Here is a 26,535-nt window from a genome sequence, read left to right on the forward strand (position 1 = left end):
GGGGGGGGGGGGGGGGGGGGGGGGGGGGGGGGGGGGGGGGGTGCCACGTGCTGCAGAGAGGGAGGTCTCGGGGATGTGGCTGGGCTGGGGTCAAAGCTCTTGCTCTGCTCCACTTGCTGGTTATTTCCTTTTCGGACGTAGAGCTGCCTCCGGGGTTCACTTCTCTCCCACTCCCCCTTGCTTTTGGTCCCCCTCATCCTTAACCACTTGTCGGGGAGAGGGCTTAGCAGCCTGGGTCATTGCAGATGAAGCTGCCAAGCTCTGTGGGACAGAAGAAGATCAAGGCCCTGGAGCAGATGCTGCTGGAGCTTGGTGTGGGTGAGTGGGGACTGGGGCCGCAGGAGCTACCCACCCGCGGCCGCCCATCAAGGCTGGGTGGGGGTGGGGGTGGGGTGGCGCACTTCCGGTCACTGGCCTTCCCGCACACCCTGGCTCTGCCCGCGCCCTCCACCCGCCGCCTGCAGAGCTGAGCCCGACGCCCACGGAGGAGCTGGTGCACATGTTCAACGAGCTGCGGAGCGACCTGGTGCTGCTCTATGAGCTCAAGCAGGCCTGCGCCAACTGCGAGTACGAGCTGCAGATGCTGCGGCACCGGCACGAGGCCCTGGCCAGGGCCGGCGTGCTCGGGGGCCCCGCCACGCCAGCACCCGGCCCGGCCCCGGCCCCTGCGGAGCCAGCGGTACCCGAACCCGGCCTCGGCCCCGACCCCACCAAGGACACCATCATTGATGTGGTGGGCGCGCCCCTCACGCCCAATTCGGTAAGAGCCTGGAACGGGCCCTGCTCCCTCTCGTGCCGGCAGTGGGAGTGGTTACTCTGCTGGGTTCTGGGATTGAGGGTAGGACTGGGCGGCCGGTGGGCATCACCTGCCCTGAGTGTGAAACACATGCACCAAGCCCGAGTAGAGCTTTGGGGGCCACTGACTCCAGCGCCTTCTGTGTCTTCTCAGAGGAAGCGACGGGAATCAGCCTCCAGTTCCTCTTCCGTGAAGAAAGCCAAGAAGCCATGAGAGGCCACACGGGTGTGGGTGCTGCTGTGTAAATAGAGCTGCAGAGTTGGACCAGGCTGCTTCCTTTTCCTTCCCACCACTTGTGATGCCTCTGGCTTGGGGGGGGGCATGTGGGAGCAGTCACCACCCCGACTCCACAGGGGTGGCGTTGGGACCTGCCTGCGGGGAGGCCCTTAGCAGCCCTCTCACCACTGCCAGTTTTGCCCAAACATCTGTACTTGGTTCTGCACTCGAGGTGGTTCACACATTGCAGTGGCCTCAGTTACCAGCCACTGGAACACTGCCTCATGCTTTTAGACAGTCCCCGTGGCCCCGTGCTTATTCAGGGAGGGTCTCACAGGTGCTCCAGTGACAGCCGCACCGGTGGCCTTCAGCCCAGAGCAGCCCGGAACGTGCTCTAGCCCTTGTACACCTTGGACGGCATCAGGCACAGCAGCGCCTGGTCCACACACACCCAGAGCCTCGTTTCCCCGACTTTATTCAGTGGCACGTTCACAGCGGGGATGGGGGTAGACACAAGGTGGGGCCTGATCTGTCCTGGAGCCCTGGGGGCACCACACACCATGCACTACAGATGGGAGGGGGCACAGGGGGGCTCAGTGGCCCCAGCAGAAGCCTGTGTACCAGGGAAGAGGCGGTGAGTGCCTGGGTCCCCCTAGCCCAGGCCCACAGTGGGAGGGGCTAATACTGGGCTGTGGTTGAGGGGTTGGGGTGGGGGGCACAAAGTGTCTGCTCCAGAGGGGCCGAGTGGCCAAGGCCTTACCCAGGGCACAAGCCCACAGGGCAGGCTGGGGGACACTCTGGATGTAGAGCTGTGCCACTCTCCCTTTTCCCCTCTGGTGAGGGAAAGGAGGGTTCTGGGCTGGGCCAAGCAGCTACCCTGTCCTGCCCCATCCTGTCCTCGGCCGATCAGAATGGCTTTGACGTCTGCTTGAAAATGAAGCCTTGATATGCAAGTGTCTTCATGATGTTGGCAATGTTCTTGCAGTCATCTGAGAAGAGAGAGAGAAGACATTTAGATGGGTCCCAGATCCTTCCCCTCTGTGCCCACAGGTGCTCTTACATGGGTGGGGGAGGGGAGCAGGGTCAGATTCAGGAGCCACAGGCTCTAAACCAGGGGGGTCCTGTGCCCTGGTGGCAGCATCTCCAGCCTCAGGTTGGGCTGGATGAGGCTGGGCCGGCAGGAAGCGTGGTCTCAATGCTGCTCAGGCCCATAATTCATGCTGGAAATTGGCCGGCATGTCCCACCCCGGCCCCAGTGGTGATGTATGGGCGCCGTCGCAGTAAGAAAAAGGCAGAGTAAATGTGTAATTTCTCCCTTGACGGCCCCCGGCCGCTGGGCGATCCTTCTTGTTGCCGCCGCGTGGGGACGGCCCGTCCGCCACACTCCGTCTTCCCGCCACCCGCCTTGATGTCTCCATTTCATTACTGTGCGGCCATTCATCACGCCCACGGCCAGGGTGACTTTGCCGGCATTTGCGTGTGTGTGTGTGTGTGTGTGTGTGTGTGAGTGAGAGGTATGGCCCAGGCCATAATCGCTGGTGACGAGCCACAAGCCTTGGCACTTTGGGGCCGGGGGCCTGGTCAGCCTGCTCTGGGCACCTGCTCCCCCATGTCGCCCCAGAGCAGCGGAGAGGGTCCAGGTTTGTGGACCTTTGACACCTGGGCCAGCAATCTTCTACTAGACGTGCCTGTGTGCTCAGTCTAAGCCCTGCCTCTCCCCCCCCACTAGGCCCAAAGCTGGTGCCAGTCAGGCTTCGGTCCTGCCTCTGGCTGTACCTAAGTAGGTCTGCTCCTGCCAGACCGTGTCAGCAGTTTCTCCAGTACTGGTCCCTGTGAGAAACTCCTGGAACCCCGGCGGCTGCAGGAGCAGGTGCTCCGCGCCTTCGGTATCATGGACATAGGCCAGGGCTAGTTCTAACGCCACCAGCAGGAGGTGCAGCTGCCCAACGCTTGTCCCTCCACAGAAAGCCAAGGACAGAAATGGCCTAAGTGCCCAGGGTTTTTCTGTTCCACTGCCCAGAACACCAGCCAGCTCCCCATCCCTTCGCCTGCCCCTCCTCCCACCCCTCTCCCACCTCCCATAGACGGTCCTGGGCCATAACCAGGACCTCAGCCGCTACCAGCCCTCATGGGATCGGTGCTGTGATTGCAGAAGCATTATACTTCGATGTCATAATCAGGTGTGGGGTGGTGGCAAGGTCAAGGTGGGGTCAGGAGGCCTCTGCATCGGTCAAGGGCCAACCCCTTCCATTGAGCCCTCCAGCCTGCCCTTGCTAGAACCTTAGACTAGGAAACGGGGCCCAACAGAGCTAGAAAAGGGCTGTGGAAGCGGGCGTCTTGGCCAGCCCAGGTCCCGTGTCATTAGCCAGATGCGACTCTGTGAGGGCAGACAGGTCACACAGGGTCCTGTTTCGCAGACATCGACATGAACGTATCCAAGGGGAATGTGGGCATGGAAAAGTGATACCCAGACACGGGGACACCCTTTTCCTCCAGGGACCCAGGAAGCCACGAGGGCTGGTCTGAGGCAGGACAGTGGGAAGACAGATGGGTGGGTAGTGGCGGCCATGGCAACTCCAGACGTGACCCGTCCCCGTGGTTTATGGGCCGGACACGCGCCCCGCTCAGCTGAGGCCCCATCATTTGTCTCCCTTAGTGTGTATGCCTGTGCTGTGGGGGTAGAGGGTGGAGGGAGGGGGATGCGACAGGAGTGAGGCAGCTGACAGGAAGGGGAAGGGGGCAGGCTGGAGATGGGGCAGGAGGGTTTATGATAGGGTCCAGAGGCTGTGATGGCACCGTCAAAAAGGCTACGATAGGGTGATTTTCTTCCCAAAGAAGTCCGGCCTTGTCAGGGCACCTCCAATCCTTCCTGTCTCCTGCACTCTGGGGACCATGGCCACTGTGCATATTAAGAATAAGTCCCCTCGTTATCTGCAATTACCCAGCGGCCACACACCTCATTTCTTCCAGCAGAAAAGAAAATTAGTTTTCTATTGACTTCATCTGGCTCCTCCCTCATTGCTGGACAAATCGCTCAATCTGCCTCCCCTGGCCCAAGTGAATGTGCCCAGCCCCTCCCCGCCAGGTCACCAGCCATCCAGTGGGCCAGCACTGACCTCCCACCTGTGCCTGGCCCCAGTCTGTCCTTGACCTCTCTGCACTTGACACACTGGCTGGCTTCATCCACACCCTGAGCTTCAGCGAGCCCTGAAGATCGCCATCTCCTGCCTGCACCTCTCCTGAGCTCTGGAACATCTCTTTCTAGATCCATACAAACTCAAAACATCCCAGTAATGCAATTTCCTTCCCCACATGTCTTCACTACCCAGTGTTCTCCATCCCAGTGAACAGCACCCCAAGTGCTCCCAAAGAAGCCTGAGAATCGGGCTTGACACTTTGCCCTCTCCTTCCCCAAATCTCAAGTATCAACTGGATTTTATCTTATTCTGTTTAATCATCTACTTCCCTTCATTCCGCCCCCCACGCCAGTGCAGACCCCATCATCTCTTGCTCTTACACAGCCTATCCTCTTTCTTCTCCCTCTAATCCATTCTCTTGTAGCCCAAGTGATCACATCCTTGTCTCTCTAAGTCCTTTCAATGGCTCCCGCCGCCCTCAGGTTCAAGGCTATACTCTTTAATAGGACTTAAAGGTAAAGGCCCTGTAAAGACGGGTCCCTGCTCTCTCTGGTCTCACCTCTGCCACTCTCTACCCCCAATCCCTGTGTTCCAATCTCCAGGAACCTCTGTTTTCTGAAAATGACAACGGCAGACGCATTTCTAGTCCTAACTTTGCCCACTGGCTGTGTGCTTGTGGCAAGTGCTTACGTTTCTTTGAACTTCAGGTTCCTCCACTAGGGGTGATAAGGGACGCTACATGTGTTAACTGTGAGCACTGAGCAGGTGACACCCTTCCACACCCCGTCTTTGTCGGTGCTTTAGGTTTGGAATACGTCCTCTTCTTGGAGGGGAGGCAAGGATGCTAGTTTCCTGGGTGACCCAACGGTGAGAGGGTATATACCGTACAATCTCTGGCACAGATGACAGAGAGGCCAGCACACGCGATGAGAGCAGCCGGCATTCATCGCACAAGCTCACACTGACTACTGATCCTGTTTACTGAGGATTCTGGAGCCCACCTTGTTGTAACTGGTCCACCACAACCAAGAAAGAGAGACCCAGAATTGGGAAGACACTTGTTTCAGTTCACCAAGTCCGTGGTATGGCAGTTATGGGCTTCCAGCCCAGGCTCTTTTTCTAGCCCTTGAAACCTCATGAGTCAGTGCAACCTACTGATCAGTTTAAAAAGTCAATGGCACAGTTAGAAAATGAGGAAATGGGGCAGAGGTGAAGAGGCAAATCTGGGCCTTTTAACAGGCCAGGAGTTCAGAGAGAGCCAGCAGCAGGGTGAGGCTGGTGACAACATGGCCTCCGGGAGAGTCCTCTGCTTGAAGCCCTGGGGCCACATGGGTCAGCAGCCCGCCCTTCTGGCACCTCTCACTGAGCTAATGAGGCCAGCCGGAACCCATTATGGTGTAGAGGGTAAGGGGTGGGAGGCACACAGTCTTATGCCCACAATGGAGGCCTCTGAGGTAGGTCTTCCTTACCTCCAAATTCTAGAAGACTAACCTGATTTTATGTTCCTGCAGGGTTATCAGCTTGTGACAAGACGACTCTCTTCTGTTTGGGGCATTAATATTCTTAACACTGGAAATATTTTTATATTGCCAAGACCATAACGGGAGATGTGCAGCTGCTTAAATCCCTCCAAGAGGTGAGTGGGGCTAGCACCTGACTTGGATAAGCTTGCTGGCTGGGCCCAAGGGTAGTCGAATATCTGCTTGGCAAAGCTGCTAGTGGAAGGGGGGCTCAGACCACGTAGGACACCCAGTGAGGGCTGACACAGGACAATGACCGGAGGCCGCTCCAGTTAGCTGCACTTGTCTGGGGACTGAACAGTAGAGGGCAGGAAGCAGGGCCTGGGCGAGGACCACCCTCAGCAGGGAAAGGGCCCAAGGAAACTCTTGGAGGACCATTTATTCGTGCACTCATTCATTCAGCAAACACACACCGACACTTCTGTGCGCTGGGTGCACACGCGCCGTGCTGGGTCACAAGCCTCGCTGCAGACTGTTGCTCCCTGCCCTCAAGGAGCTCAGAGGCAGGCCCGGAAGTGGTGTGGTGTGAGCAGTGCTACGGGGAAAGGCGGCACAGAAAAGGCACCGAGAATCAGGAAAGGGCTCCCCGGAGGACAAAGCCAGGCAGAAGTCTGAAGGCACATGGCGGTGGGGGCGGGGCGGGGGGGGGGGGGGGGAGCTGGCCAGCATGCTGGGCTTGAAGTGCGGAGGTGATCCTGGCATAGTGAATAGTACGGGCACCTTGCTGGAGGGGAAACATAGTGTGTCCAAAAACACGTAAGTCTAGCAGGCGGTGGGCGTGATGAAGAGTAAGAGGCAGGGGAGTGGCGAGAGGCGAAGCTGGCCAGGTCAGCAGTGACTGGCCAGAGGAAACCCTGGAGACTGGATGCTAAGCTAAGGAGCTTCAGAGCTTCTTATTCTGGGAATGACGGGGAGACGCTAACATATATGAGGAGGGACAAGACAGGAGCCTATCTGTGTTTCAAGGATTGGAGGGGTTAACCCTGAAGGCACAGACACTGACTAGCAGACTGTACTATGGTCCAGGCCAGAAACGGTGGCCCAGAACCAGGCCAGTGGCGGCGAAGACGGAGATGGGGATGTATTGACGGCGTGGAGACGTGGACAGAGGCAAGAGATTTTAAGGAAACAGAATGAACAAGCCTTAATGGGGAGAGATCAGGGTGTGGGTCTGTAGGGGGCTGAGTCTAGGATCTTAGTCAAACTCATGGAGGCAAACCTGAGGTGCCGTAGGTTTGGGCCAGTGATGACCTTAGTGTTAATCTTGAGATTCCTATGGGACATTTAAATGTATCAGGCATTTCCTTTACAGCTTCTAGGCTTTGTATCTCACTGAAAAAGGCCTTCCCTATCCCAGTGCTATTAGAAAACTATCATATATTTTCTTCTAATACTTTGTTTTTATATTTAACTTTTTAATCTGTCTGGAATTTATTTTCATATATGGTGAGAAATAGAAGATCTAACTTTACTTTTCTTCCCTAGTGGATAGCCACTGTCCTATCACCATTGATTGAACTGTCCACACTTTCCCCACCCTTCTGAAATGATGCCTCTATTATATATACAATTCCCATACGTGAGTCTGTTGGAGCGAGGAAGGAGAATGAATATGAAACGATCAAAGCGGCGAACTGGACTGGGAGACATCAGGGGCAGTAGGGTGACACGCTGCTGACTTAATAGGGCTGCAAGGCAGTGTGGCCCAAAGGAAGACTCAGACAAACCTGAGGCCTCCTGCCTAAAAAGCTCAGCCTGGTAAGCACACTGTCTTAGTGATCTCCAGGAGCTGGTGAGGAATGGGGCCAGAGCCCATGGAGCAGGGATGGGGTGGGGAGAACAGCACTGGAAGCAGGAACCTTAGTAAAGACAAGAGAGAGCAAGAACCCTGGTGTGTTGACATTCTAGAACCTCATTTGGCCGCTACATCTTTCTGTTTGCACATCTTGGCAGCAACGTGCCTGAGAGCAAAGGGCCAGTGGGTCAATGCTGGGCCTGCTTGACAGAAGACTGCCAGATTAATAAGTCCCCAGCCCCAGAGGGGACATAATTATACTAAAAAATTATTTGTTCTTTGGCTGAAGTTTAAATTTAATTGGTGTCCTATATTTTTATTTGCTAACTGGGCAACTCTATGCTGGGGGCCAGCATCTCAAGCTGCAGCTGGGTACAACTCAGGGTACAAGAGCACAGCGTAGCTCCGAAGGAAGACAGGAGCCAAGGCAGTGAATTTGGGCCTGAACCAGCAGAAAGCCCTGGATATCCTAAGATTCTGGGTTCGAATCCAAACTCCATCACTTCGTAACTGTGAACTTGAGCAAGTTACGGTGCTTTTATTTCACCTCTCTGTGTCTTGGTTTCTTCTTTTCTAAAATGGGAACAATAATGATAATTATAGCAACTACTTTCCTCAAAGGGTTGTTGAAAAGATGAAATGAGTTTTTATTTGTGAAGTGCTTAAAACAGTGGCTGGGTGAGTGATTATTATTGTGGTTGCTATTCCAATAATATCCAATAATAATGTTATTCCAGCAGCAATACCCTGAGATCCCACAAGCCCGTTCCCTTGTCCCAGACATGGCCCACGCAGTCCCCTGGGCGCCCAGACAGGGCTACCCTGGCCCACCTGACACCACCCCCAGATATAGAACCCTCTCCCCAGACACGGCTCCCACAGCTCCCTCTGCTTCCCCCCAGACAGGGCCCTTATAGCCTCAACTCCAAAGTGACCCCTTCTTCTAGCCCCTCCCCTCCGCCCCCTCCACCCCACCGAGGTGCCTGGAGGTGCCACAGGGCTGATGGTGAAGGATGACGGTGGTTCCACAATAAGGGGAAAAGGCAATTTCATCTTGATTAGCAGGCGATTTCTCTCTCCGTAATAAGCGCGCTCCAAATAATTAGCGTGTTTTACGTAATAATGAAATTACAGAAATGCAGTCCACTTATTCAAACAACTCACCATTACCATATTTTTAAATATTAGACTTAATTAGAGTTTATCACTTCAGAGAAGTATGCGGACCGAAGATGTTTTTAAAAAAATCCTCATAAAGTGTTTATTAAGCGCTGGTAAAGCTGGGATAATGATGTGTTTGGAAATTAAGGCAATCAAACACTTACCGCCGCTCCTGGAGGCCGGGCATGGAAATGAGGCCATTACACGCCCATTACCCGCCAGCTCAGAGCCACTTGGGGGGGCGGGGAGAGCGTGGGCCTGGCCGAGAGGGCAGAGCGCCCGGAAACGCCTGTGCCAACATCCCACAACAGCCTGGCCAGCGAGCAGGCGTCAAAGCCTTATGTCACTTACATCACATTTGGCCACCAGAAGCCCAGCTCAGACTTGGCCAGGCAAATGACCGGATTGGTCCCAAATGCCAAAGATGACACCCAAGACCAACGCTGACCCAGACTCCCAGGCTGGGCGGGACCTGTCACCTCCATTCAAACCCTAGCGCAGAGTGGGGACAAAAGCCTGCATGGGCAGCCAAGAGAGGTCAATGAGAGGAGGCAGAGGCTGAGGAAGCCACAGATCCAGAGCAGGTGACTGCTCCCAACTCTGGGCCACACAGGAAGGGCTAGCTACAGTAGCGGGAAGGGTCTAGGAGGGAACTGGGGAATTGAGCCATGAGCCAAAGGTACAGAGGAGCCAGGCCTCGGGCCTGGGAACACACCTGGATCAGGGAAAGCAGGCAAGAAGGGTGGTGGGAGAGGGGCTGGTGGCTCCAGGCCCCATTTATCCCAGTGAATAACTAATTCCAGAATTTATAGTGCTGGGTTTTTGTTCTGTGGCCATTTATATCTGCGAGGGGAGGAAATGAAGAGGCAGCACGGACGCCACATCTTTCTGTGTTATTGCTTGTCTGCCATTTGCAAATCATTATTAATTGTGGGCCCTGGTGGCGGGCTGGGTGGGGGCCGGGCTGGGTACATCCACATAGCTCTTCATCAAGGACCCCAGCCGCTGCCCCAGAGAGCCAATTACCCCGCCCTGATTGGGATCAGATAAAGAGGGAATTTTTACAAATTAGGGAATAAATAGAATTTCCACACAGGGCGCGGGCAGGACCTGAGAGGCTGTAATGAAAAACCATCCGTCACCATCAGCGCGGCCTGGGCACGCAGCCCCAGCACTCCCTCCCCTCGTGGGCCCGCCCTAACGCTCAGGGGCCTGGGTGTACAGGTCTAAGGACACCGCTACTCCCCACCCCCACCCCAGGCCCAGAAGCAGGGACAGGACTTCCCTGGTGGGCTGTCTCTACACGGGCTGGGCTGAAGAGGCCTAGGCCCCAGCTCCGACACTTTCCCTACTGCCTCCTCTTCCTTTCCCTGTCTGCCTCTCCCTCTGGATGTTAACAAGGATGACACTGAGGTGGTCATGAGAAAGGCCAGAGTTGGGGACCACAGGGCAAAGACCACACCCATGCCCCTACAGCTACGGCAGCCCTAGGGCAGAGCCCCGGGCCCTGTGGACCACTCACTCTGGGCTCCCATTAGCGCTCCTCCCCTTGGATCATTAAATATGTATATCTTATTACACGCCTTGTTAGAGTATCGAGCTCTATTGACTGATGATAAATCCTGAGCCTCGTCCTGGCCATAAATTTATCTGGAGATGATGAAGACTCAATAATCTAGTCAGGCAGATAATATCATCGGGCCTTAAAAAAGATCATTACATTATATGTCAGAATTAAAAGTGAAATACGCCGTAGTAACAGGGCGGCTGCTCTGGCCATTACATCGGGTGCCCGCCTCCCCCACTCACTCCTAGCCAAGGCGTCATCCAGGTAGAGGAGCCGAGAAGCCTCACCCTCCTCCTCCTGACTCTGGGATACTACAGCTGGAAGTGCCAGAGGTTAGCCAGATAACCCAAGGCCGAGCGAAGGCGACCCGGCCGGGGTGGGCTGAGAAGAGGCAGCTCCTGAGAACAGCTGGGCACAACTGCCATCCCTGGCGGCCACCTCTGCCCCATTCCTCCTTACCCTGTCCCTAGGGGTCCCCCATGGGACTGTCTTCTGAGGGTCCTTGAGTGGCTCCAACAGGAAGGTGACAGGGCCTTACCCCTCTCCAGAATGGCCTGACCAACCAGGGTGGATTTTTTTCCAAAATGCCAACACTGGGATTCAGACAGGTTAGGCCACTTGCCGGTACCGCCCCAGGCACCTGTGACCTGGCCCCAGACCCATGGTCAGCAGTGCCTCTGAGGTCTTTCTCATGAGCGTGTGCTAGCAATCTAGGCCCTGGCCACCTCCTTCCCAGGAGACCCGCCTGTCATAGCCTCTACAACCTGTCCTTTGAGAAACTTGCTGCCAGCCTCTTGGATCTTTGACCTCAGCACTAACGACCGTTTCCACTGTATCCTATTTCCACTCATTTCCACAGTTACACCTTCTACCTTTTTAACATCCTCCACTGCTCTTCCTTTGAAATATTAAATTCCAAATGTCCCTAGTTACTGGCAATAATACACTTTTCTTTCATCTCACTGGAACCTTGAAACATTAACACCTCTACTCTATCCAGATACACCACCCGCCTCCTCTCTTTACTTTCTCCCCTGTCTACTTTTGACTGCTTACCCAACAGTCATTCCCTTGCTGCCAACCTGGCAGAGCCCACGCCTTCCTCCTGTGACCAGGGTGAATCCTCCGGGTCTGAGCCCCCTGTGGTGATCCCATCCCTCTTGCCGCTCACTGGTTTAGTGGTGGCCGTGTGTTCTGGCGAGTGAGAATGAGGGTAAGTTTGCTGAAAGACCTTCAAGGCAAACTTCTTCACTTTTGTGAAGAGAAACACAAGGAGGAAGTAGTCCTTTATATTCTGCAGGAGGTTTTCATGTTTGCACATTATGTCTGGGACTGCAGAAGCCATCTTCTAAACGTTAGGGGAGTTAGCCTGTGAAGAACATGCTGAAGGTAACAGAACAGAAAAATGGGAAAAGTCTGGGTCCTTCATGACATTGCTGAGATGCTGAATTAACTAATCCTAGGATCACCTTATCTCCAGACTTTTGTGAGGTAATAAATCCTATTATTTAAGATATCTTGCATTGAGTTTTCTTTTTCTTGTAGCCAGAAGCATACTAACTGATACAGAATGTAAAGACAGGAAAGAGAGTGACTTAACAAATGGGCCCTATAACATACACTTGGCTGAAGGGAGGAGGGAGGGCAAAGGGCAATGACGGCCCTGTTATTTCAAGCCAGGAAGTTGGTAACTCTTGTTATGCTCTCTTGAAACATTTGACCAAATTGTTTCCTGCTATATGGCAAGACACAGGCCATGTTACTACTAAAAAGGCTAAAAGAGTCAAGTTTTGATGGGAACCCACATGGAAACAGAGAGGGAAGAAAACGCAACTGAACGAAGGAAAATTTTTTTATGTCTATGGCTTGTGATCTAAGATGCCTGAGAGTCCCACAGCTCCACAAAGTCATCGGGGGCTTAGACTTCTTTCTACCCTTCTCAGCATGTTGCTTCTAATTTCCAGGTTATCTCCTGGTCCAAAATGGCTGCGGGAGCTCCAAGCATCACATCCACATTTTAGGAAAGAGGAAGAAGGAAACAGCAAGAACAATGTACTTCCCGGCTGAGTCACTTCCTTTTAAGTATCATTCCTGGAGGTCTCACACAACTCTTTTCCTTTTATCTCACTGGCCAGAACTCAGGGACATAACCGTATCTAGCTGTATGAGGAACTAAAAAGAAGTGGTGTTTTAACTGGGTACACACCACTGCCCCTGGTGATACCAGGGCTCCTTTTAGTGAGGAAGGAAGACAATGGATATCGGGGTATGACGCAAGCGGTTCCCGTCCTAGCAACATAACCGACGCACCTCACACAGGAGCCTGGATTCCATGGCCCATCATCTCAGTCCTTTCTTGCCAACATTCTCAACTCTCTTGCTCTTTTCTTTCCATCACCCTTGCCTGGAAAAACCCAAACTGCCCTCTCTATGCTTGCACCTGGGCTGAGCGTGACTAGAGAACATCACAACCATACAGATTTGTGCCCCTCCTAAAACCAGAGTCCGCAAGCTCACCTGGGTGTATGAAACCGCCTGGCTGACCTCCTACGCTCCTGATCAGCACGCGCGTGCTCTCCCTTTCTCCCTAGTGGCCTTTTCTCTACTTCCCACCACTCTCAAGTCCCCCCCCCCACACACACACACATAGTGTGGTCTCCTACTTCACAGGAGACACAGGAGGCACTGTCCTCTCACTTGTTACAGAGGGAGGAGAGAGGGTGCGTCCCCATGGCACTTCTAAAGCCCATCCCTCACTCCACCTGGGTTTTCCACCCCATTTCCTTTTTGGGGGCCTTATGTGATGAGCAAGCCCCTTTCTGATAGAGCCTTGATTGTTTTTCTGCACTGCTTCTTCACATAAGCATGTAAACATATCAAATCTCTCCCATCTTTAAAAACACCCTCGCCTTAACTCCTTTTCCACAGGCCTGGTAGCCAACCTCTCCTCCCTTTCATAGCCAAACTTCCTGGTTAACGCTCAAGGCCTCCTTCCCTCATTTCCCACCCTACAATCTGATTTCCCCACCTGTGTCCTACTGAACCGCTTTCTCAAATGATCCCTCCGACCTCACAGGGCTGAAAGTCCAGTGGTTTAGATGGCCCCACTGGACTAACTCGTGCCCTGAAGCTCTTTTCCCCTGGCTTCGGTGACAGCACCTTCCCTCCCTATCCAACTCCTTCAGCTTCTTTGTACGTGTCTTTCTTCTGATTGTCCCTACAGAGTGGGTGTTGCTCAAAGCTGCCACTGGTCCCCTTCTCATTCTCCACTCCCCCACTGGGCACACTTGGCCAGCCCTGAGCTTATCTACCCTAGATGTCCCAGTGATTTCTAAACCTATATTCCCACTACCACCACCCTGGTCCAGGGCACCACCACCTCTCACCCTAGGAGACAGCAGTGCCCCCGCCAATCTCCTCCAAGGTGTCCTTCTAAGCCACAAATCTGGTCATTTCACTCCCTGTCTTAAAACCTTTCAATGATCCTGGAACAGAAAAAGGACAGCATTGGAAACACTGGTGAAATCCAAGTATGACCTTCAGTTTAGCTCAGAGTATAGTACCCAAGTTCATTTCCTGATACTGATAACTGTACTGTGATTATGTCAGATGCTAACATGAGAGAAAGCCGGTTAAGAGATGTATAGAAACTTCTCTGTAATGTAAAATTGGTTCAAAGTAAAAAGTTTAAGAGTTAATCATTAAAACAACCACCACCACTCCAACAGCACCTCACTGCTCTCAGAATAGTGTCCAAACTTCTTTATAAAGTTCCGGGGATCTGCCCAGGTTCCCCCTCAGGCCTCATCTTCCCCACTCTCCTGCTGGACCCCAGAGTTCAGGCTTTAGCTTCTCAGCTTTTTCTGCACGCCCTCCTTCTGCTGGAAAGCCCCGCCCCTTGCTATCATTGCCTCAGGTGCCTTACCTGGGCCCTCATGTTTGTGTTAGGGATCCTTCTACGTGTTTCACAGCACCCCATGTTCCTCCACTGTGATGGCCTGTGTCACCTCCTGCTAGATCACAAACCCGAGGGCACTAATGTTACCTGTGCAGAGGCCCTCAGTAAACATGTATTAAGTGGAAGAAAGGAAGAACTGGAAGAAAAGAAAGAGGGAAGGATGGGAGACAAGATCACAGGCAAACCTATTACAGCCCTGACATCCGTTGCCCAAAGCCTAGACATGCCAAGGCCCTGAAGATCAGTCAAGGTCCTTGTCCTCAGCTTCCAAAGTGCTGGGGGCTTCAGCCCCTTCCCCACCTCCGCTCCTTCCTAGTATCTTGATTTCCCCAAGACCTGCCGGGCCAGGACACTGGCTGGGGCCTGAGCTCTCAGCAGTCCGGCCACCAGTCTGTCCAGCAAACGGACGCATCTGGGGGCAGCAGTACTGGTGGTGGGACTCCCCAGTCCTAACAGTGATGCCCTGGAGAAGGGCCTGGCTCTGCCTGGGGACTCTGCGAGGGGGGCTGCCCTCCCGAAGCCCAGTCCCACCTGGTAAATATTTCATCCTCAAGCTGCTCAGCTAATCCCTATTAATTTCAATGCCGCCGCCTTGCCTGGCTCAGCTCCCAATGCATTATTTATCCCCTTTGTTTGTTTGTCGCTAACAGGTGGGCCCCAGCGGAGGCGCTGACTGGGGACAAGCCCACTCCATCACAGTGTGGCTGTGAATTAATCATGAGGACTAATGGGAAGCACCTCAGCCCCAGGCACTGCCCTAGCTGTCTCCCCCTGCCCTGGCACCCAGGGGTGGGCCAGGGCCACCTCAGCTCAACTCAATTCAAAACAACACATTTTAGTTACTATCTGCCTACAAGAGTCAGACACAAGGTTACCCTTTGGGGATACAAGCTGAACAAACAGACGTAAGTTCCTGCCCTCAGGGAACTTACAATCCAGTTGAGGAGAGAGGTGTTAAATGACTATTTCTTAATTAGGATCATGAAGAAAGGCTGTGCAGGGGAAGTGCTGGGTGTTACGAAGGTGTGCACAGGGGAGGAAGTCTAGGAGTCAGGGAAGGCTTCCCTGGGAAAGCAAACTTTGAGCTGCTCTCTGAAGGTTGAGCAGGAGTTAATCAGGCCAAGGACCCATAAAGCCATGTGGGAAGGCCAATGGCAGTTTCCAGAAAATGGGGGAGGCTCTTGTGCTGGAGTGCAGAGGGCATGAGGAGAGCGGCTCAAGAAGGGGCAGGCCCAGCTCGGGGATGCTCTTCTCCCTCCATGACTGGCATTTTGTTCCTGGTGGACTGCCATGGACACATCCTGAACACCTGATATGCTCACTCACACCACCTCTGCTGACTTGAGCAACATGTGATTTCTTGACCTTCTGCTTGTGGTTCCTGAGAGATGGTCAAGATCATTAACCCTCAATTGCACAGATTAGGAAACTCAGGTGAGCGTTCAGCTTGGGGCTTATGAGAAGGCCTGTGTGGGCCTCTCAGCACCCTGAAGCTTAGGTGTGCCCATGGCAGGACAGGGCTGGATCTGGCCCATTGACTCTACGTGGGGACCAGGCACAGGGCTGGGAACACTGAGCTGCCTCAGCCACAAGTGCTCACATCACCTCCCAGCAAGGAACCTCCCTCACCTGTGCAATCCAGCACTGGACTGGGCACCCAGAAGACCTCAGCAAACATCTTCTGAATGAATGACTGAACAAAAGTGAATGAATGCCCCACAATCCTCCACAAAGATCCTTACTCTCCTCAAAACGTTTACAGAGAACTAAAATAGACAAATGGGCTAACTGGTACCTGGGGCGGGGGTGGGGGGGTAGGTTTACAGTATTTTTAAATGCATTACCTCCTTTCTCCTCATAGTAAGCCTGGGAGGTAGGAGTCACCATCAACCCCAATTTAAAAAGGAAGAGACAGAGGCCCAGAGTGGTGAATGACTTATCCAGGACCACACAACCTGGAAGTGATAAGCCTTGACTAGCACAAGGTCACCCTGCTTCTAGGCTCCTGGCTCCACCATACCCATAGGTCTGCCCCTCTGTGGGCATTTCCCCAGGGATCCCCCTTGGTGGCTCCAGGAACCCTAGTTCTCAAGAATGATCCCCAAGTGGTCCCAGCTCATTTATGAACCAAATGTGGCTCTGTCAGGGCAGAGGCTTCACTGTGCACGTAGTCAGGGTTTGTAATTCTAGTCAAAGTGGCCACTTGGAAAATCTGTATGTCTCCAGGCTCCCTGTACATCATGGTGTCAAGTCCTAGAGCAGAGGCATCCATCAGCACCTCCCAACGCCATGCTGTGTGTGCCCACATCCTCTTCCCACCCGTGTGCCTGTCCCTGGCTCCCAGCGGCTCAGGCAGTCCTAGCTGGCCCTGCGCAAAGGCTCACGCTGGCCTGCCTGCTTGGCCCCGCGGTACCCTTGCCTGCAGACTAGTCTGGCTGCTGGGCCCCACCCCTGCCCCAAATGCTGCCTCGGCCCTGCCTGCTTCTCTGCTCTCTCGGAGCTAGGCAGCCAGCACGGAGGCAGCCTCGATAACTTGCTAACGTGCTGCCCATGCTGTTCTTAAAAATTTATGACTGTGCAACATGAAAAATCCGGCTGAGGAGCCGTCATTAGCCGCGCTGCCTCCCTCCCCCACCAGAGCCGCCCTCGTAAATTGAGATTTATGGCTGCAGCAGGCGGGGCGGGGGCGTGTGCAGGCGGTGAGGATGTTGTAGGGGAGACAGGGAGACCGATGAGACAGCGGTGGGGCCGGGGGCTCCCCCCTGCGGCAGCTCCAGTTTATCACAGCCTGCGGTGAGACCCTCCGAGAGCAAGGTCTTGCCTGGCGTGTGAGCCCGGCACAGATGCTGGATTCCACCTAGCCGGGGGACTGGAGGGGGAGGGGCCTATCCCGTGCCAATCACTGGCTCCTTTAGGTGGAGGACCAGATCCTGAGGTCCAGGTGCTGAGCAAAGGCCTCTCAGGAGGATGATTTGAGGAGGAAGAAGGTTGGACCTAGGGAGGCATCATCATCCTAGCTGGAGTGACAAGGCCTGGGCCCCCAGAGCCAGATTCTCCAACCAGAGGCACGTAGATTGGGCTGTGATTGTGGTATCCCAACCAGAGAATTGGAGGGCAGGCAGGGAGCGGGGCAGAAGGGTGCCAGCAGTCTTCCCTTCCCCTCTTTTCTCTGGTGAGGAGGGCTGGTGGAGAGGACCAAGTACTAGACCTAGTCACAGAGCCTCCCCAGACAGAGCCCAGGCTGGGGCTGAAGAGAAGAGGAGGTAATCCCGCAAGCCATTCCCCACCCCCCGTAGCCCCCCATTCCACCCCCCCCACAGACCCTCCATATTACCTCCCCGCTGCCTCCTCCCCTGCTCACTTAGCCCTGTCAGCCAGGCCATTATGAAATTGGGGTTTCATTTACAGACTAATTAAACATTACAGCTTGTTCACAATTACAACGCGGGGATGAGGGAGTAACTAATTACGGAAGAAATGAGCTAACATTTATCTCTGCTCCCACTCTCCCTCTCCCCACTGCCCCCCCAATCTGGCTTCCTCCCACTCTCTGGTCAGTACCTGCTTTCTAGGCTTATTTCCTAGGATGGGGGACTGGAAGGGCTCAGCACCCACCCACCCTGGACACAAGATCTGACTATTGTTCCCAGCCACTCTGGGGAGGGGCTTAGCTCTCAGGGCCCTGCTGCAGGAGACAGGGCTTTCGTGCAAGACCTTGGCTGTGACTAAAGTAAGGGACCCCGTGATGATATGTGTGACTATGACATGGGTGGGGAGACACTCTACTTTGGTGTGTGTGAGTGTGACAGTACTGTAGGGCCGTGTGGCTCTATGTAGCTGAATCTTGTAGGGCAGGATTTTGGTGTGAGTGCTGCAGACAACTATTTGTGTGACGGGGTATGCGTGTGAATGAACCACACCCTCACCCTCAAACCCCAGGCAGAAGAGAAAAGAACTAGGTGGCTGCAGGAGGTGATGGTCAAAGCAGCCCTGGGTCCAAATAACCACTGGGCAGCCCTATTCATTCCTGCCTCAGAAGCAAGAAAGGGAGCAAGGTTACCCTGTTCCGGGGGCTCAGCTCATCCCTGCCCTCAGGTTGGTCTTGGCCTCTGGCCAGATGCCCCCTGGGGCCCAAGAAGCCTCCTGGGGGCCTGGGGTGCCCCCTGTGGGCAGGAGTCCTGGGGTCTGGCTGGCCTGCCGCAGAGTTTAATAATAGTAACAGTGAGAGTAAGCGTTTCCATCCTTCCTGCCTTTGGGCAGAAGAAGAAAGGAAAGAGGAGGGAGAGGAGGGAGTGGAGGGAGCGGGCTGAAGGGAGGCTTTGAGGCCTCAGAACTCACATCAAACGGCCGGATCTGGGCCTAATTGTCTGACCCCTGCCCCTGCCTTCAATCAGCTCTGCGGCTCCCCGCCCGCCCCTTGCCTAACTAGCAGCCATGTTCTCCTCATTAGGACAAGCTCCCCTTGCACACGTGTCCCCGGACATGTCCCCAGCACTCTCAGCTCCCAACCTTGCCTGGTGGGAGGGTACAGTGGGGACCCAGTTTTGGAGGGGCCCCTGGGACAGCTACAGCCTCCGCCACCAAAGCTGCCTGGACTGAGCTGCTCAGCCCCTCTCCTTGAGCTGCAGGGGCCTGGATGCCACATGTGGTGACATATCCTGGGGCTGGCTCAGCCGCTGGGTGCGTTCTGTCCTCTGTGCGTCCTTCTTGCTACAGCCTGACTGTCTCAGACACACTGCTCCTGAGGGCGGCATGTGTTTGAATCCTGTCCCTTTTGGTCTGGTTCAGCCCGGCAGGGGGTCTGGGCTGGGTCAGGGTCTGTGTTCAGAGGCTGGGAACGGAAGGAACGTGTCTGCCCACTGTGCTAGGGTGGCCCTCTTCCACGGGCCCAGGCATGCTGACGTGTAGAGTGTCTGGGCTGCTGCCACCGCTGTGAAGCAGCAGAACCTGGTGGTTGTGAGCTCTGACCTTAGAGAGATACAGGTTTAAATTCCGGCTCTCCCACATCCTTGCTCTGCAGCCTTGGGTGAACGGTAACCTTCCTGAGCTCCAGTTTGCTCACATACAGTAGTGCTGACAGCCCCTAGCTCACAGGGTTTGGGAATGAGATGACAGATGGGAACCCCTCTCTACTACATCTGCCACCCAGCAAATGTGGAGGGATACTGGTGTTGGAGGGTGATTCAGACCAAGTTGCCCCCTCCATAGGCCACAGCCCCACTTTGCCCAGGTGGGGTCTGGACCCTGGTCACCGGTGTCAAGGACAGGAGGAACTGTGGGGAAGGGGCTAATACCAGGGGCGGAAGCACGACGCTAGAGCCTAAGCTTGGGGGCAGGGATGTCACACAGCAGCTTCAAGTGGCAAGGGCAGGCCCCAGCTTAAGGACTGTCAGTGGGCATGAGGTCAGCTGAGGAGGTCTGGGGCTGGTCCATGAGGCGCGGCCCCTCCCAGGAGTACTGTGGGCCTGGGAGGAGGCATGCTGTGAACACAGCCAGAGTGAAGGCTGTCTGGCTACGCATGGTGCTCATTTTCAGGGTACCAGACCTGGATGTGATCAGGGGAGGGGCTGGCCTGGTCTGGGCCCTGACATTGTCTCTCACCTTAAACCAGTGGTAATGACTTGCAAATATTGATGAAAACGCAAACTACAGAGATTGTGTTTTTCGGGGAGTGAAGGTGGGGAGCGGGGATAAGGAGGAAAATAAACTGAAATGAAGTCCAGTTATCTCCCATCTGTGGCTGCTCCTAATCCCCCAGCCCAAAGGAATCCAATGCAGCCCCTTATCTGCCCTGTCAATCACTCCATCACCGCCCAGTGCTCGGTGGGCACCACACGCCCTCACACACTCAAGCACATGCACACACATGCACACACACGCACACACTCACTCCACCGACTCTTGCTCCAACACTCCCGCCCACCCCCAGCCCATTACTCCTCTGAGTAGGAGCAGCCAGCACGCAGGTCCTGCCAGATGGATGCAATTTGCATAATATCAGCAGTGGAGGCTGCAAGATCACCAGGGGTCAGGGCGCTGACATCCCCGCACAGTCTATCTGCAAGTGCTAATTTGGCCGGCATTGATCTGTCTTTCTGATTTCTTTGTCATTTACGTCTGCGACGGTTTGACAGGAGATACAGAGAGAGACAAGGGGAGGCCAGGCCGGGCCCGGGGCTAGGAAGGTAGGGAAACAAAGATTGTACTTCCCAGTGCATCACACACACACAACACATATATACACATACCAGAACCTTCCCCCATCCATCCGGCAGTCCACCTGTCCATCTGTCCGTCCATTTTTCCACCTGTGGTTGCTACTGAAGACGAGAGCTCAGGAAGGAAGGAGTGAATACCCCTCCAGGTGAATACTGCCTCCAGGCAGGCCAAGGGAGCCCCTGTCGGTGCCTGGAGAGTTACCCCTTCTCATGGCCACCTGTCCCCCAGCTGCTCACTTTCTCTGGGCCACACCAGAAAGAACAAGACAGGAGTGGGTGGTGGGGGTAGTGCCAAGGAAGCACATACTCCAGCTGTCTCTGCCCCCTCCTCGTTCAGCAGCTGTGCGGATGACTCCTCCTGAGCCCGCCCTGAAGATGGCGAAGTGGAGGGGGTGGGGGTGCTGCCCCCCGAGCAGCACCTTTCTGCCTCTCTGGGATAGCCAGGGAGAGGGCTACTAGGTCTGCAGGGGCCTTATATCAATCCTTCACCACCCTCAGGTCTTCCAAAGCCCAGACTGGTTTCTAGCTGATTCTGAAGCCCCTCAGCTCAGCCAGAAAGCCTTAGATCAGATCAGATCTAAATGCTACCCACTGAACCCTCGGCCACTGTCCCACATTCTTCCGTGCCTTGGGAGAAGGGCTCCCCATAGGGATGGGGGCACTGCCTGGATAGATGTCAATGGTAAAAGGGGAGGGGAAGATAAGATTGCAACTCTGGAAAGAAAGAACCCACTGCAGAGAAGTGGACATGGTCATCCTGTCAAGGGAAGCAGAAGGGCCTGAGCCTTCCAAGGGTGAAACCCCCCTCCCTGCCAGCCACAGTGGCTCTGTCGTGGCCCCACCTCCTTTCCCTTGCTGATGGTAGCAGAGCAGGGTGATCAGAAGGAACTCCCTGCTGGGCAAGAGGGGGGCTGGCGTTTGGTGTGTGCTAATCCCGGGCCTGAGGTCTTCAGAGAGACCTGGGGAACTTCAAGGAGGGGAAGGCAAAGCTGTACTGTGGACGAGCTCATTAGCCAGCACCCCCACCCCCCCACGAGGAGGAGGGCGGGCGGCCCAGGGAGCGTGGCGGCAGAGGCGGCAGAGAAAAGGCTGTCACTGTCCTTTCTTCCTTTTGGTACAAGCATCTCCCTGAGCCGACGATTCTCCTGCAGTGACACCTCTCACGGGAGCTAATGAGATCTGTGTCACGGAGCTAATGCGCTCTGACTGGACTCCTGATAGACACCCTACTCCTTCAGGGGAGACCACAGGCCAGTACTGCCCCCCTGGGGCCAGGCCCCCACCTTGCCTCCTACCAGCCCAGCTCTTTTTGCCAAACCATGCTGGGTAACAAGCTCCTGAGAGTCCACTTGGTGTCTGGCCATCCGTCCTTACCATGAGCCTCAGAGGGACCCTCCTCAGGCCCTGAGCAGAGGGGCTAAGAGACCAGGGCAGGACCACCCAGCTGGGCATCAGGGAAGGTTCCAGTTCTTCTCTCAGCCAGCTGAAATCAGCAGTCTGTGGGGCCTCCATGTCCCAAAAACAGGTGAGATTTTACTGACATTTCCTGTGCAGATTTCTGGGTCCTGCTGTTAGAGAGATCAAGTATGGAGGGCCTGAACATCACCCCCAACAAACTGTGAGTGGGGTCCAAGGATGTATTTTGTACATGCACACTGGGAAGTCCAGGCAAGATTCCCAGAAGAGGTGGCCCCTGGAAAACGGGCAGGATTTTCCTGGTCAATGAGGTGGAGAGCAAACAGATCAGAGTAAGAACTGTCAGAGCCAGAAGGAGGTCAGAAGCCAAGAGTTGCCGGGCTCTGGCTCTGAGGGCAACTGTAGCAGGCTTTCTTCCTCAACAAGGCTTTGTCGAGGCCTGTATGTTTCACGCTAACTGAGGGAAACGAGGGAAGTGAGCTTGTGTTCCTCCTCATTGTCTCTGTTGGTAGCACAAAGCCCGACACCAAAAAGGTGCTTTGTAGTTCAGTACAGCAGTAAGAACACAGACTCTGCACTCACATGGACCTGAGTTTGAGTCCTGGCTCTTCAATTCACCTGGCTGTGTGACCTCAGGCAAGTCACTTAACTGAGTCTCAGCTTCCCAGTCTATAAAACGGGAATGATAATGCCTGCCTTCCATAAAACTGGTGTGAAAATTACATTAGTTAATAAAAAGTACCCCCAAATACATGCTGACCCTCTGCAGAAACACAAGAAGTACCATACAGCACTCCGAAGTCCCCCGTGGAGGCTGCCCTGCCTCTAAGCCTTTGGTCCACAGCAAGGATGCAGACGGAGTCCACTGACCGCCGGCCATCAGCAGTCCCGCGTACGTGCAGTCCCTCTTCACCCACAGCCCACTCCACACCACCCTGTTCACTCGGCTCGCAAGGCCAAATCCACCACCTCAGGAGGAAGCGTCCCTCTCCTGACTAAGAGGCCATGCCGACAGCCCCCGACACCTCTTTTCTGCCTGGAGCTCCACGACCTCCATTCCTGAACCTACCTTTCCCTTAGCTGCCAGGGCCAACTGTACCTGTGCTGACGACCATACCTGAGCTCCGTGGGGGCAGGGCACTCTGTCATTTTCACCAGTACACCTGTCACGGCTCCTGACACATAGCAGGTGTAAGGTAAACGTTCACTGACTGGTCCTCTGCCTCCATTCCCAGGGCCACTGCTGGCTCTGAATTAACCGCCGCCTCCATGCACCTCGCTGAGCTGCCCCTTCTGCAGTTTCTCCTTGCTAGTCCTCCCTGTATAAACTCTCAGACGGCTCAAATTGAAGCCCAACTCTGACCAGGTCACCACTCTGCCAGGATCTGCCCCCACCCCTGGCTCCCCCGCAAACAGTTCAGCCATGCACATCCATCCCAGCGGGCCCTCTCCCCTTCCACAGCCTACCTCCCAGCCCTCCAGCACGCCTGCCCCTTGCTCTCTCAGGGCCACCACACCCGGTGCTCAGCAGGAGTCCCCACCAGGTAGGCCCCACACACTCTCCCTGCCACCCATACCTTAGAAAGAGACTCAGTAGATCTCTCTAGGACCTAGGATCATCAGTGATTTGTGCACAGAGCCGCTGCCTAGCCCCCTCCATGGCACCGTGGGAGAGCCAAGCGGGTCCCAGAGATGGCTAAGCTGTGGGATCTGCAGAACCCTTGCCCAGCATCACCAATGCTGCCCCCCCAACCAATATGCACACCACTCCCCACTTCAGGCTGGCAGCTCCTCACGCAGTTAATTAGCACTATGTCACTGAGGACCAGCCTGAGTGGCCAGTGACAGGAGCTGACCCTTGACCCCAGGGCTGGGAAACAGTCCACATCAAACTCTTACAGCGCGACCCTTTTAGCACGCACAGTAACTCGGGGCACCGCCAGCTGAAGCTCATTAAAGCTGTCTCTTTGGCGCGAGGGCCATTAACCTCTACTGCTCAAAACCAACGCCTCCCCTCCCCGCCTCTCCCAGCCCAATTAATGCCCTGCATCCTCCCTCCCCTCCAAACACCCTCACCCACACCTCAGAGCCAGCTGGGAGCGGGCAGGGCAGCCCTCTGCGTTCAAAGATACAAAGACCCAGTGCCAGGAACCCCCAGGGCCCTGGGGAGGCCATGGTGTTGGCAGGGCCACAGAGGAGGGGGCTGCTTGAGCACCTACTGTGTGCCAGGCCAGGCACTGCACAAGCCCCTTACACAAGCAGCTTCACTGAACCTCCCCAACAGCCCTGACAGGCACTGGCACTGTCTCTTGTCTGAGGTCACAGGGCTCTGGGTGGTAGAGCCAGAACTTCCTCTGGCTCCAAAGCACTTACTCCATTGTCACTTGTAACCTTAGACTGTCCCCTGTGGCCTGGCCAGACGGAAAAACCTTCTTCCCTGGAGAGAGAAGGAACGCCTCAGGAGTCCTAACAGAGAGGGAAGAAGGAACCACTTCCTCTCACAAACACACCCTGGGCCGCATCCACAGACACAGGGCACCCAGCTCAAGGCCAACCCAGCCCCGCTGGTCCCTCCAGCAGCCAGACTCAACTACTGGCAGCCCCTGCCCGCCTGGGCCAGTGCAAGTCCTCTCACTGATCCGCACTGTCTGGTCCCTCCCTTTCCCATCCCTCTGTCACTGATTCATCTACTCATTCATTCAGCGCGCCCCCTCCCCGAAGTGTCTACTAAGCATCTATTAAGAACCAGCACGTGCAGTGCGCCCTGCCCCGTCAGTTCTGAGCAGGAGCTCTGAGAGTGCTGTCCTCTCACTCACAAACCTCTTATCTCCTCAGAACCTCACCAAAGAGCCAACCCTTTAACCTGGCATTCAAGACCCACTTATTTCCCCATTTCTTTTCCAGCTGTTCCCTGACCCAAGTGTCCCTCACTCCAGTCACAGCAAACTCTGTGTAGGTGTCTAAGTTGTCTTCAATGTGCCCTTGTGCTTTTGTATGCACAGCTGCCCTTCAGTAGAAAACCCTTCCCTCATTTTTCTACCTAGCAAACTCCTACTCATCCTTCAAAAATCTCCTGACTCAAGTGTCTTTCTTCTCTAGGAAACTCCCTGCTCAGCTTCCAAGCAAATCAGCTTGCTAGGCTTGGGGTCTCCTCTAGGTTGTATGGACGAGCTCCTGTGGAAGGCAACAGCAGTTTTTGTGGGGCACCCCCAATTCCTTAGACCTGTTGACTGCTTCCTCTCCCCCAACCTGCCGGGCCCCAGAAGAGCCTTGGGGTGTCCCAACAAGAAGGATACAGGGCATCCCTGAGGTAAGTGAGATGTAAATAAAGAAGCAGACGTCACTTTGGCACCCGAGGACAGGAGAATCCTCCCCTGGGGCAGCCTAGGTGTTCCTATCACGGCCCTTAGTACCCTGGGTACCCAGTTCAGTGTCTATCTCGTCCTAGGATGTCACCTCCTTGAGGACAAGAATCTCCACCCAGCATGCCCAGCACCCACTAGGCACCAGTGATCTCTGTAGAAAGGATGAAGGGCTAGTCTGTGACAGGTGACTGGGTCCTTTTGGTGTATCCTGCCGGTCCCTCTGCCGCCATAGCTCCCCAAAGGTACACAGGTTATGATAATGTCATACCACCTCCCAGGAATAACCCCCCCCACCCCCGCTCCTCCCCACTTGGAACAAAGCCTATGCTTGTCAAGTACCCCGCTTGAAAGCATTTGCATGACGTGTGCCCACACACAGAAAATCAGATACACAGAAATGAACAGACACACTTTCTGGTGGATAACACACACAGGCTGATGGTTGCTTCCATATACAGATGAATGCCCTCAGGAAAATCAACCCAGATATATTGTTACGCTCACTCACACACACACGCCCCCCAATACTGATATATCCGAAGTTAGCAGAGCTTCCAATGCCTAGAACCACAGCCACTCCATCCCCCTCCCAAGCAGGGATCCCTCTGAGGGTGCACCCCCACCTGGTACCCCAAATGGCCCCTCCCAACCCCGGCACCGCTCAATGGAGGCTGCTCCTCCTGCGGGGGAGTCAATATCCTGTGGACGGAGCCATCGGTCAGAAGGACCCCGACTAATTAAAAGCTGGTGAGGTTTAAATAATTCATCTCCTTAACTCCCATTGATCGCCCAGTTTAGTAGCCACAGACTTGAAACAATATTAAACAGCCTCCTCTATCTCCACGGGGGTGGGTAAGCTGACATGTGCCCAGCCCTCTGAGGACATCACCCACCAGAGATGCAGGCAGGGTTGAGGGTATCTTGGCCTGAATCCAAGGCCACCTGTGACCCACCCAAAGCCCAGACCCCAGTCTCCTCCTAAACAGTGTTTTGAGAGATCTCTTCCAATGGTCTGGTTCCACTCTCCCCTATGCCACCCTCCTTCCCCACTCCCCCCATCTATGGAAAGCATCCCGTTAGAGCATAGAGCCACAGAACCCCTCTGTGTGCCAGGGGACTGGGGCATGCAGGCAGGGGGCTGACTGAGCTGCCAGGGGGTATATGTGGAGGGACTGACCAATGCCGCTGTGGGGCCGGCCTATGTGTTGCAGGCTGAGGCCCTTGTTCATGTCTAGAAGTCCATTCTTGGGCCAGCAGCCCATGGCGAAGCTGTAAGCCTGGAAGACAGGAGGCAAGAATGGTTAACAGAGGCCCTGACCCCCAATACTCACCACCTCCACCCTCCAGCCAAATCTTCCCACTAAGGGCTTACTCTCATTATGTCAC

At 54.9% G+C, this 26,535-nt stretch overlaps 2 protein-coding genes across 7 annotated transcripts in view; one reads left to right on the top strand and one right to left on the bottom strand.

Moving 5' to 3' along the window:
• The window catches only part of DMAP1 (DNA methyltransferase 1 associated protein 1), an 8,566-nt gene extending 7,506 nt beyond the window's left edge, over positions 1–1,060 (top strand). The window contains exons 9-11 of the mRNA XM_044914005.1: positions 246–318; positions 465–760; positions 950–1,060. Coding sequence (XP_044769940.1) covers positions 246–318; positions 465–760; positions 950–1,009 — 429 coding nt within the window. The 3' untranslated portion in view covers positions 1,010–1,060. The remainder of the gene's footprint in view (positions 1–245; positions 319–464; positions 761–949) is intronic.
• A 416-nt stretch (positions 1,061–1,476) lies between these two features.
• Positions 1,477–26,535, bottom strand: part of ERI3 (ERI1 exoribonuclease family member 3) — a 126,355-nt gene continuing 101,296 nt past the window's right edge. For 5 of the 6 annotated variants that reach the window (XM_044914006.1, XM_021683829.1, XM_021683828.1 and 2 more), the window contains 2 exons: positions 26,327–26,426; positions 1,477–2,001 (listed from right to left, as the gene is read on the bottom strand). In XM_044914006.1, coding sequence (XP_044769941.1) covers positions 1,919–2,001; positions 26,327–26,426 — 183 coding nt within the window. In that variant the 3' untranslated portion in view covers positions 1,477–1,918. The remainder of the gene's footprint in view (positions 2,002–26,326; positions 26,427–26,535) is intronic. The other variant, XM_044914007.1, reaches the window with a different exon arrangement.

The sequence above is a fragment of the Neomonachus schauinslandi genome, chromosome 4, assembly GCF_002201575.2.
Source record: "Neomonachus schauinslandi chromosome 4, ASM220157v2, whole genome shotgun sequence".
NCBI classification, from domain to species: domain Eukaryota; kingdom Metazoa; phylum Chordata; class Mammalia; order Carnivora; family Phocidae; genus Neomonachus; species Neomonachus schauinslandi.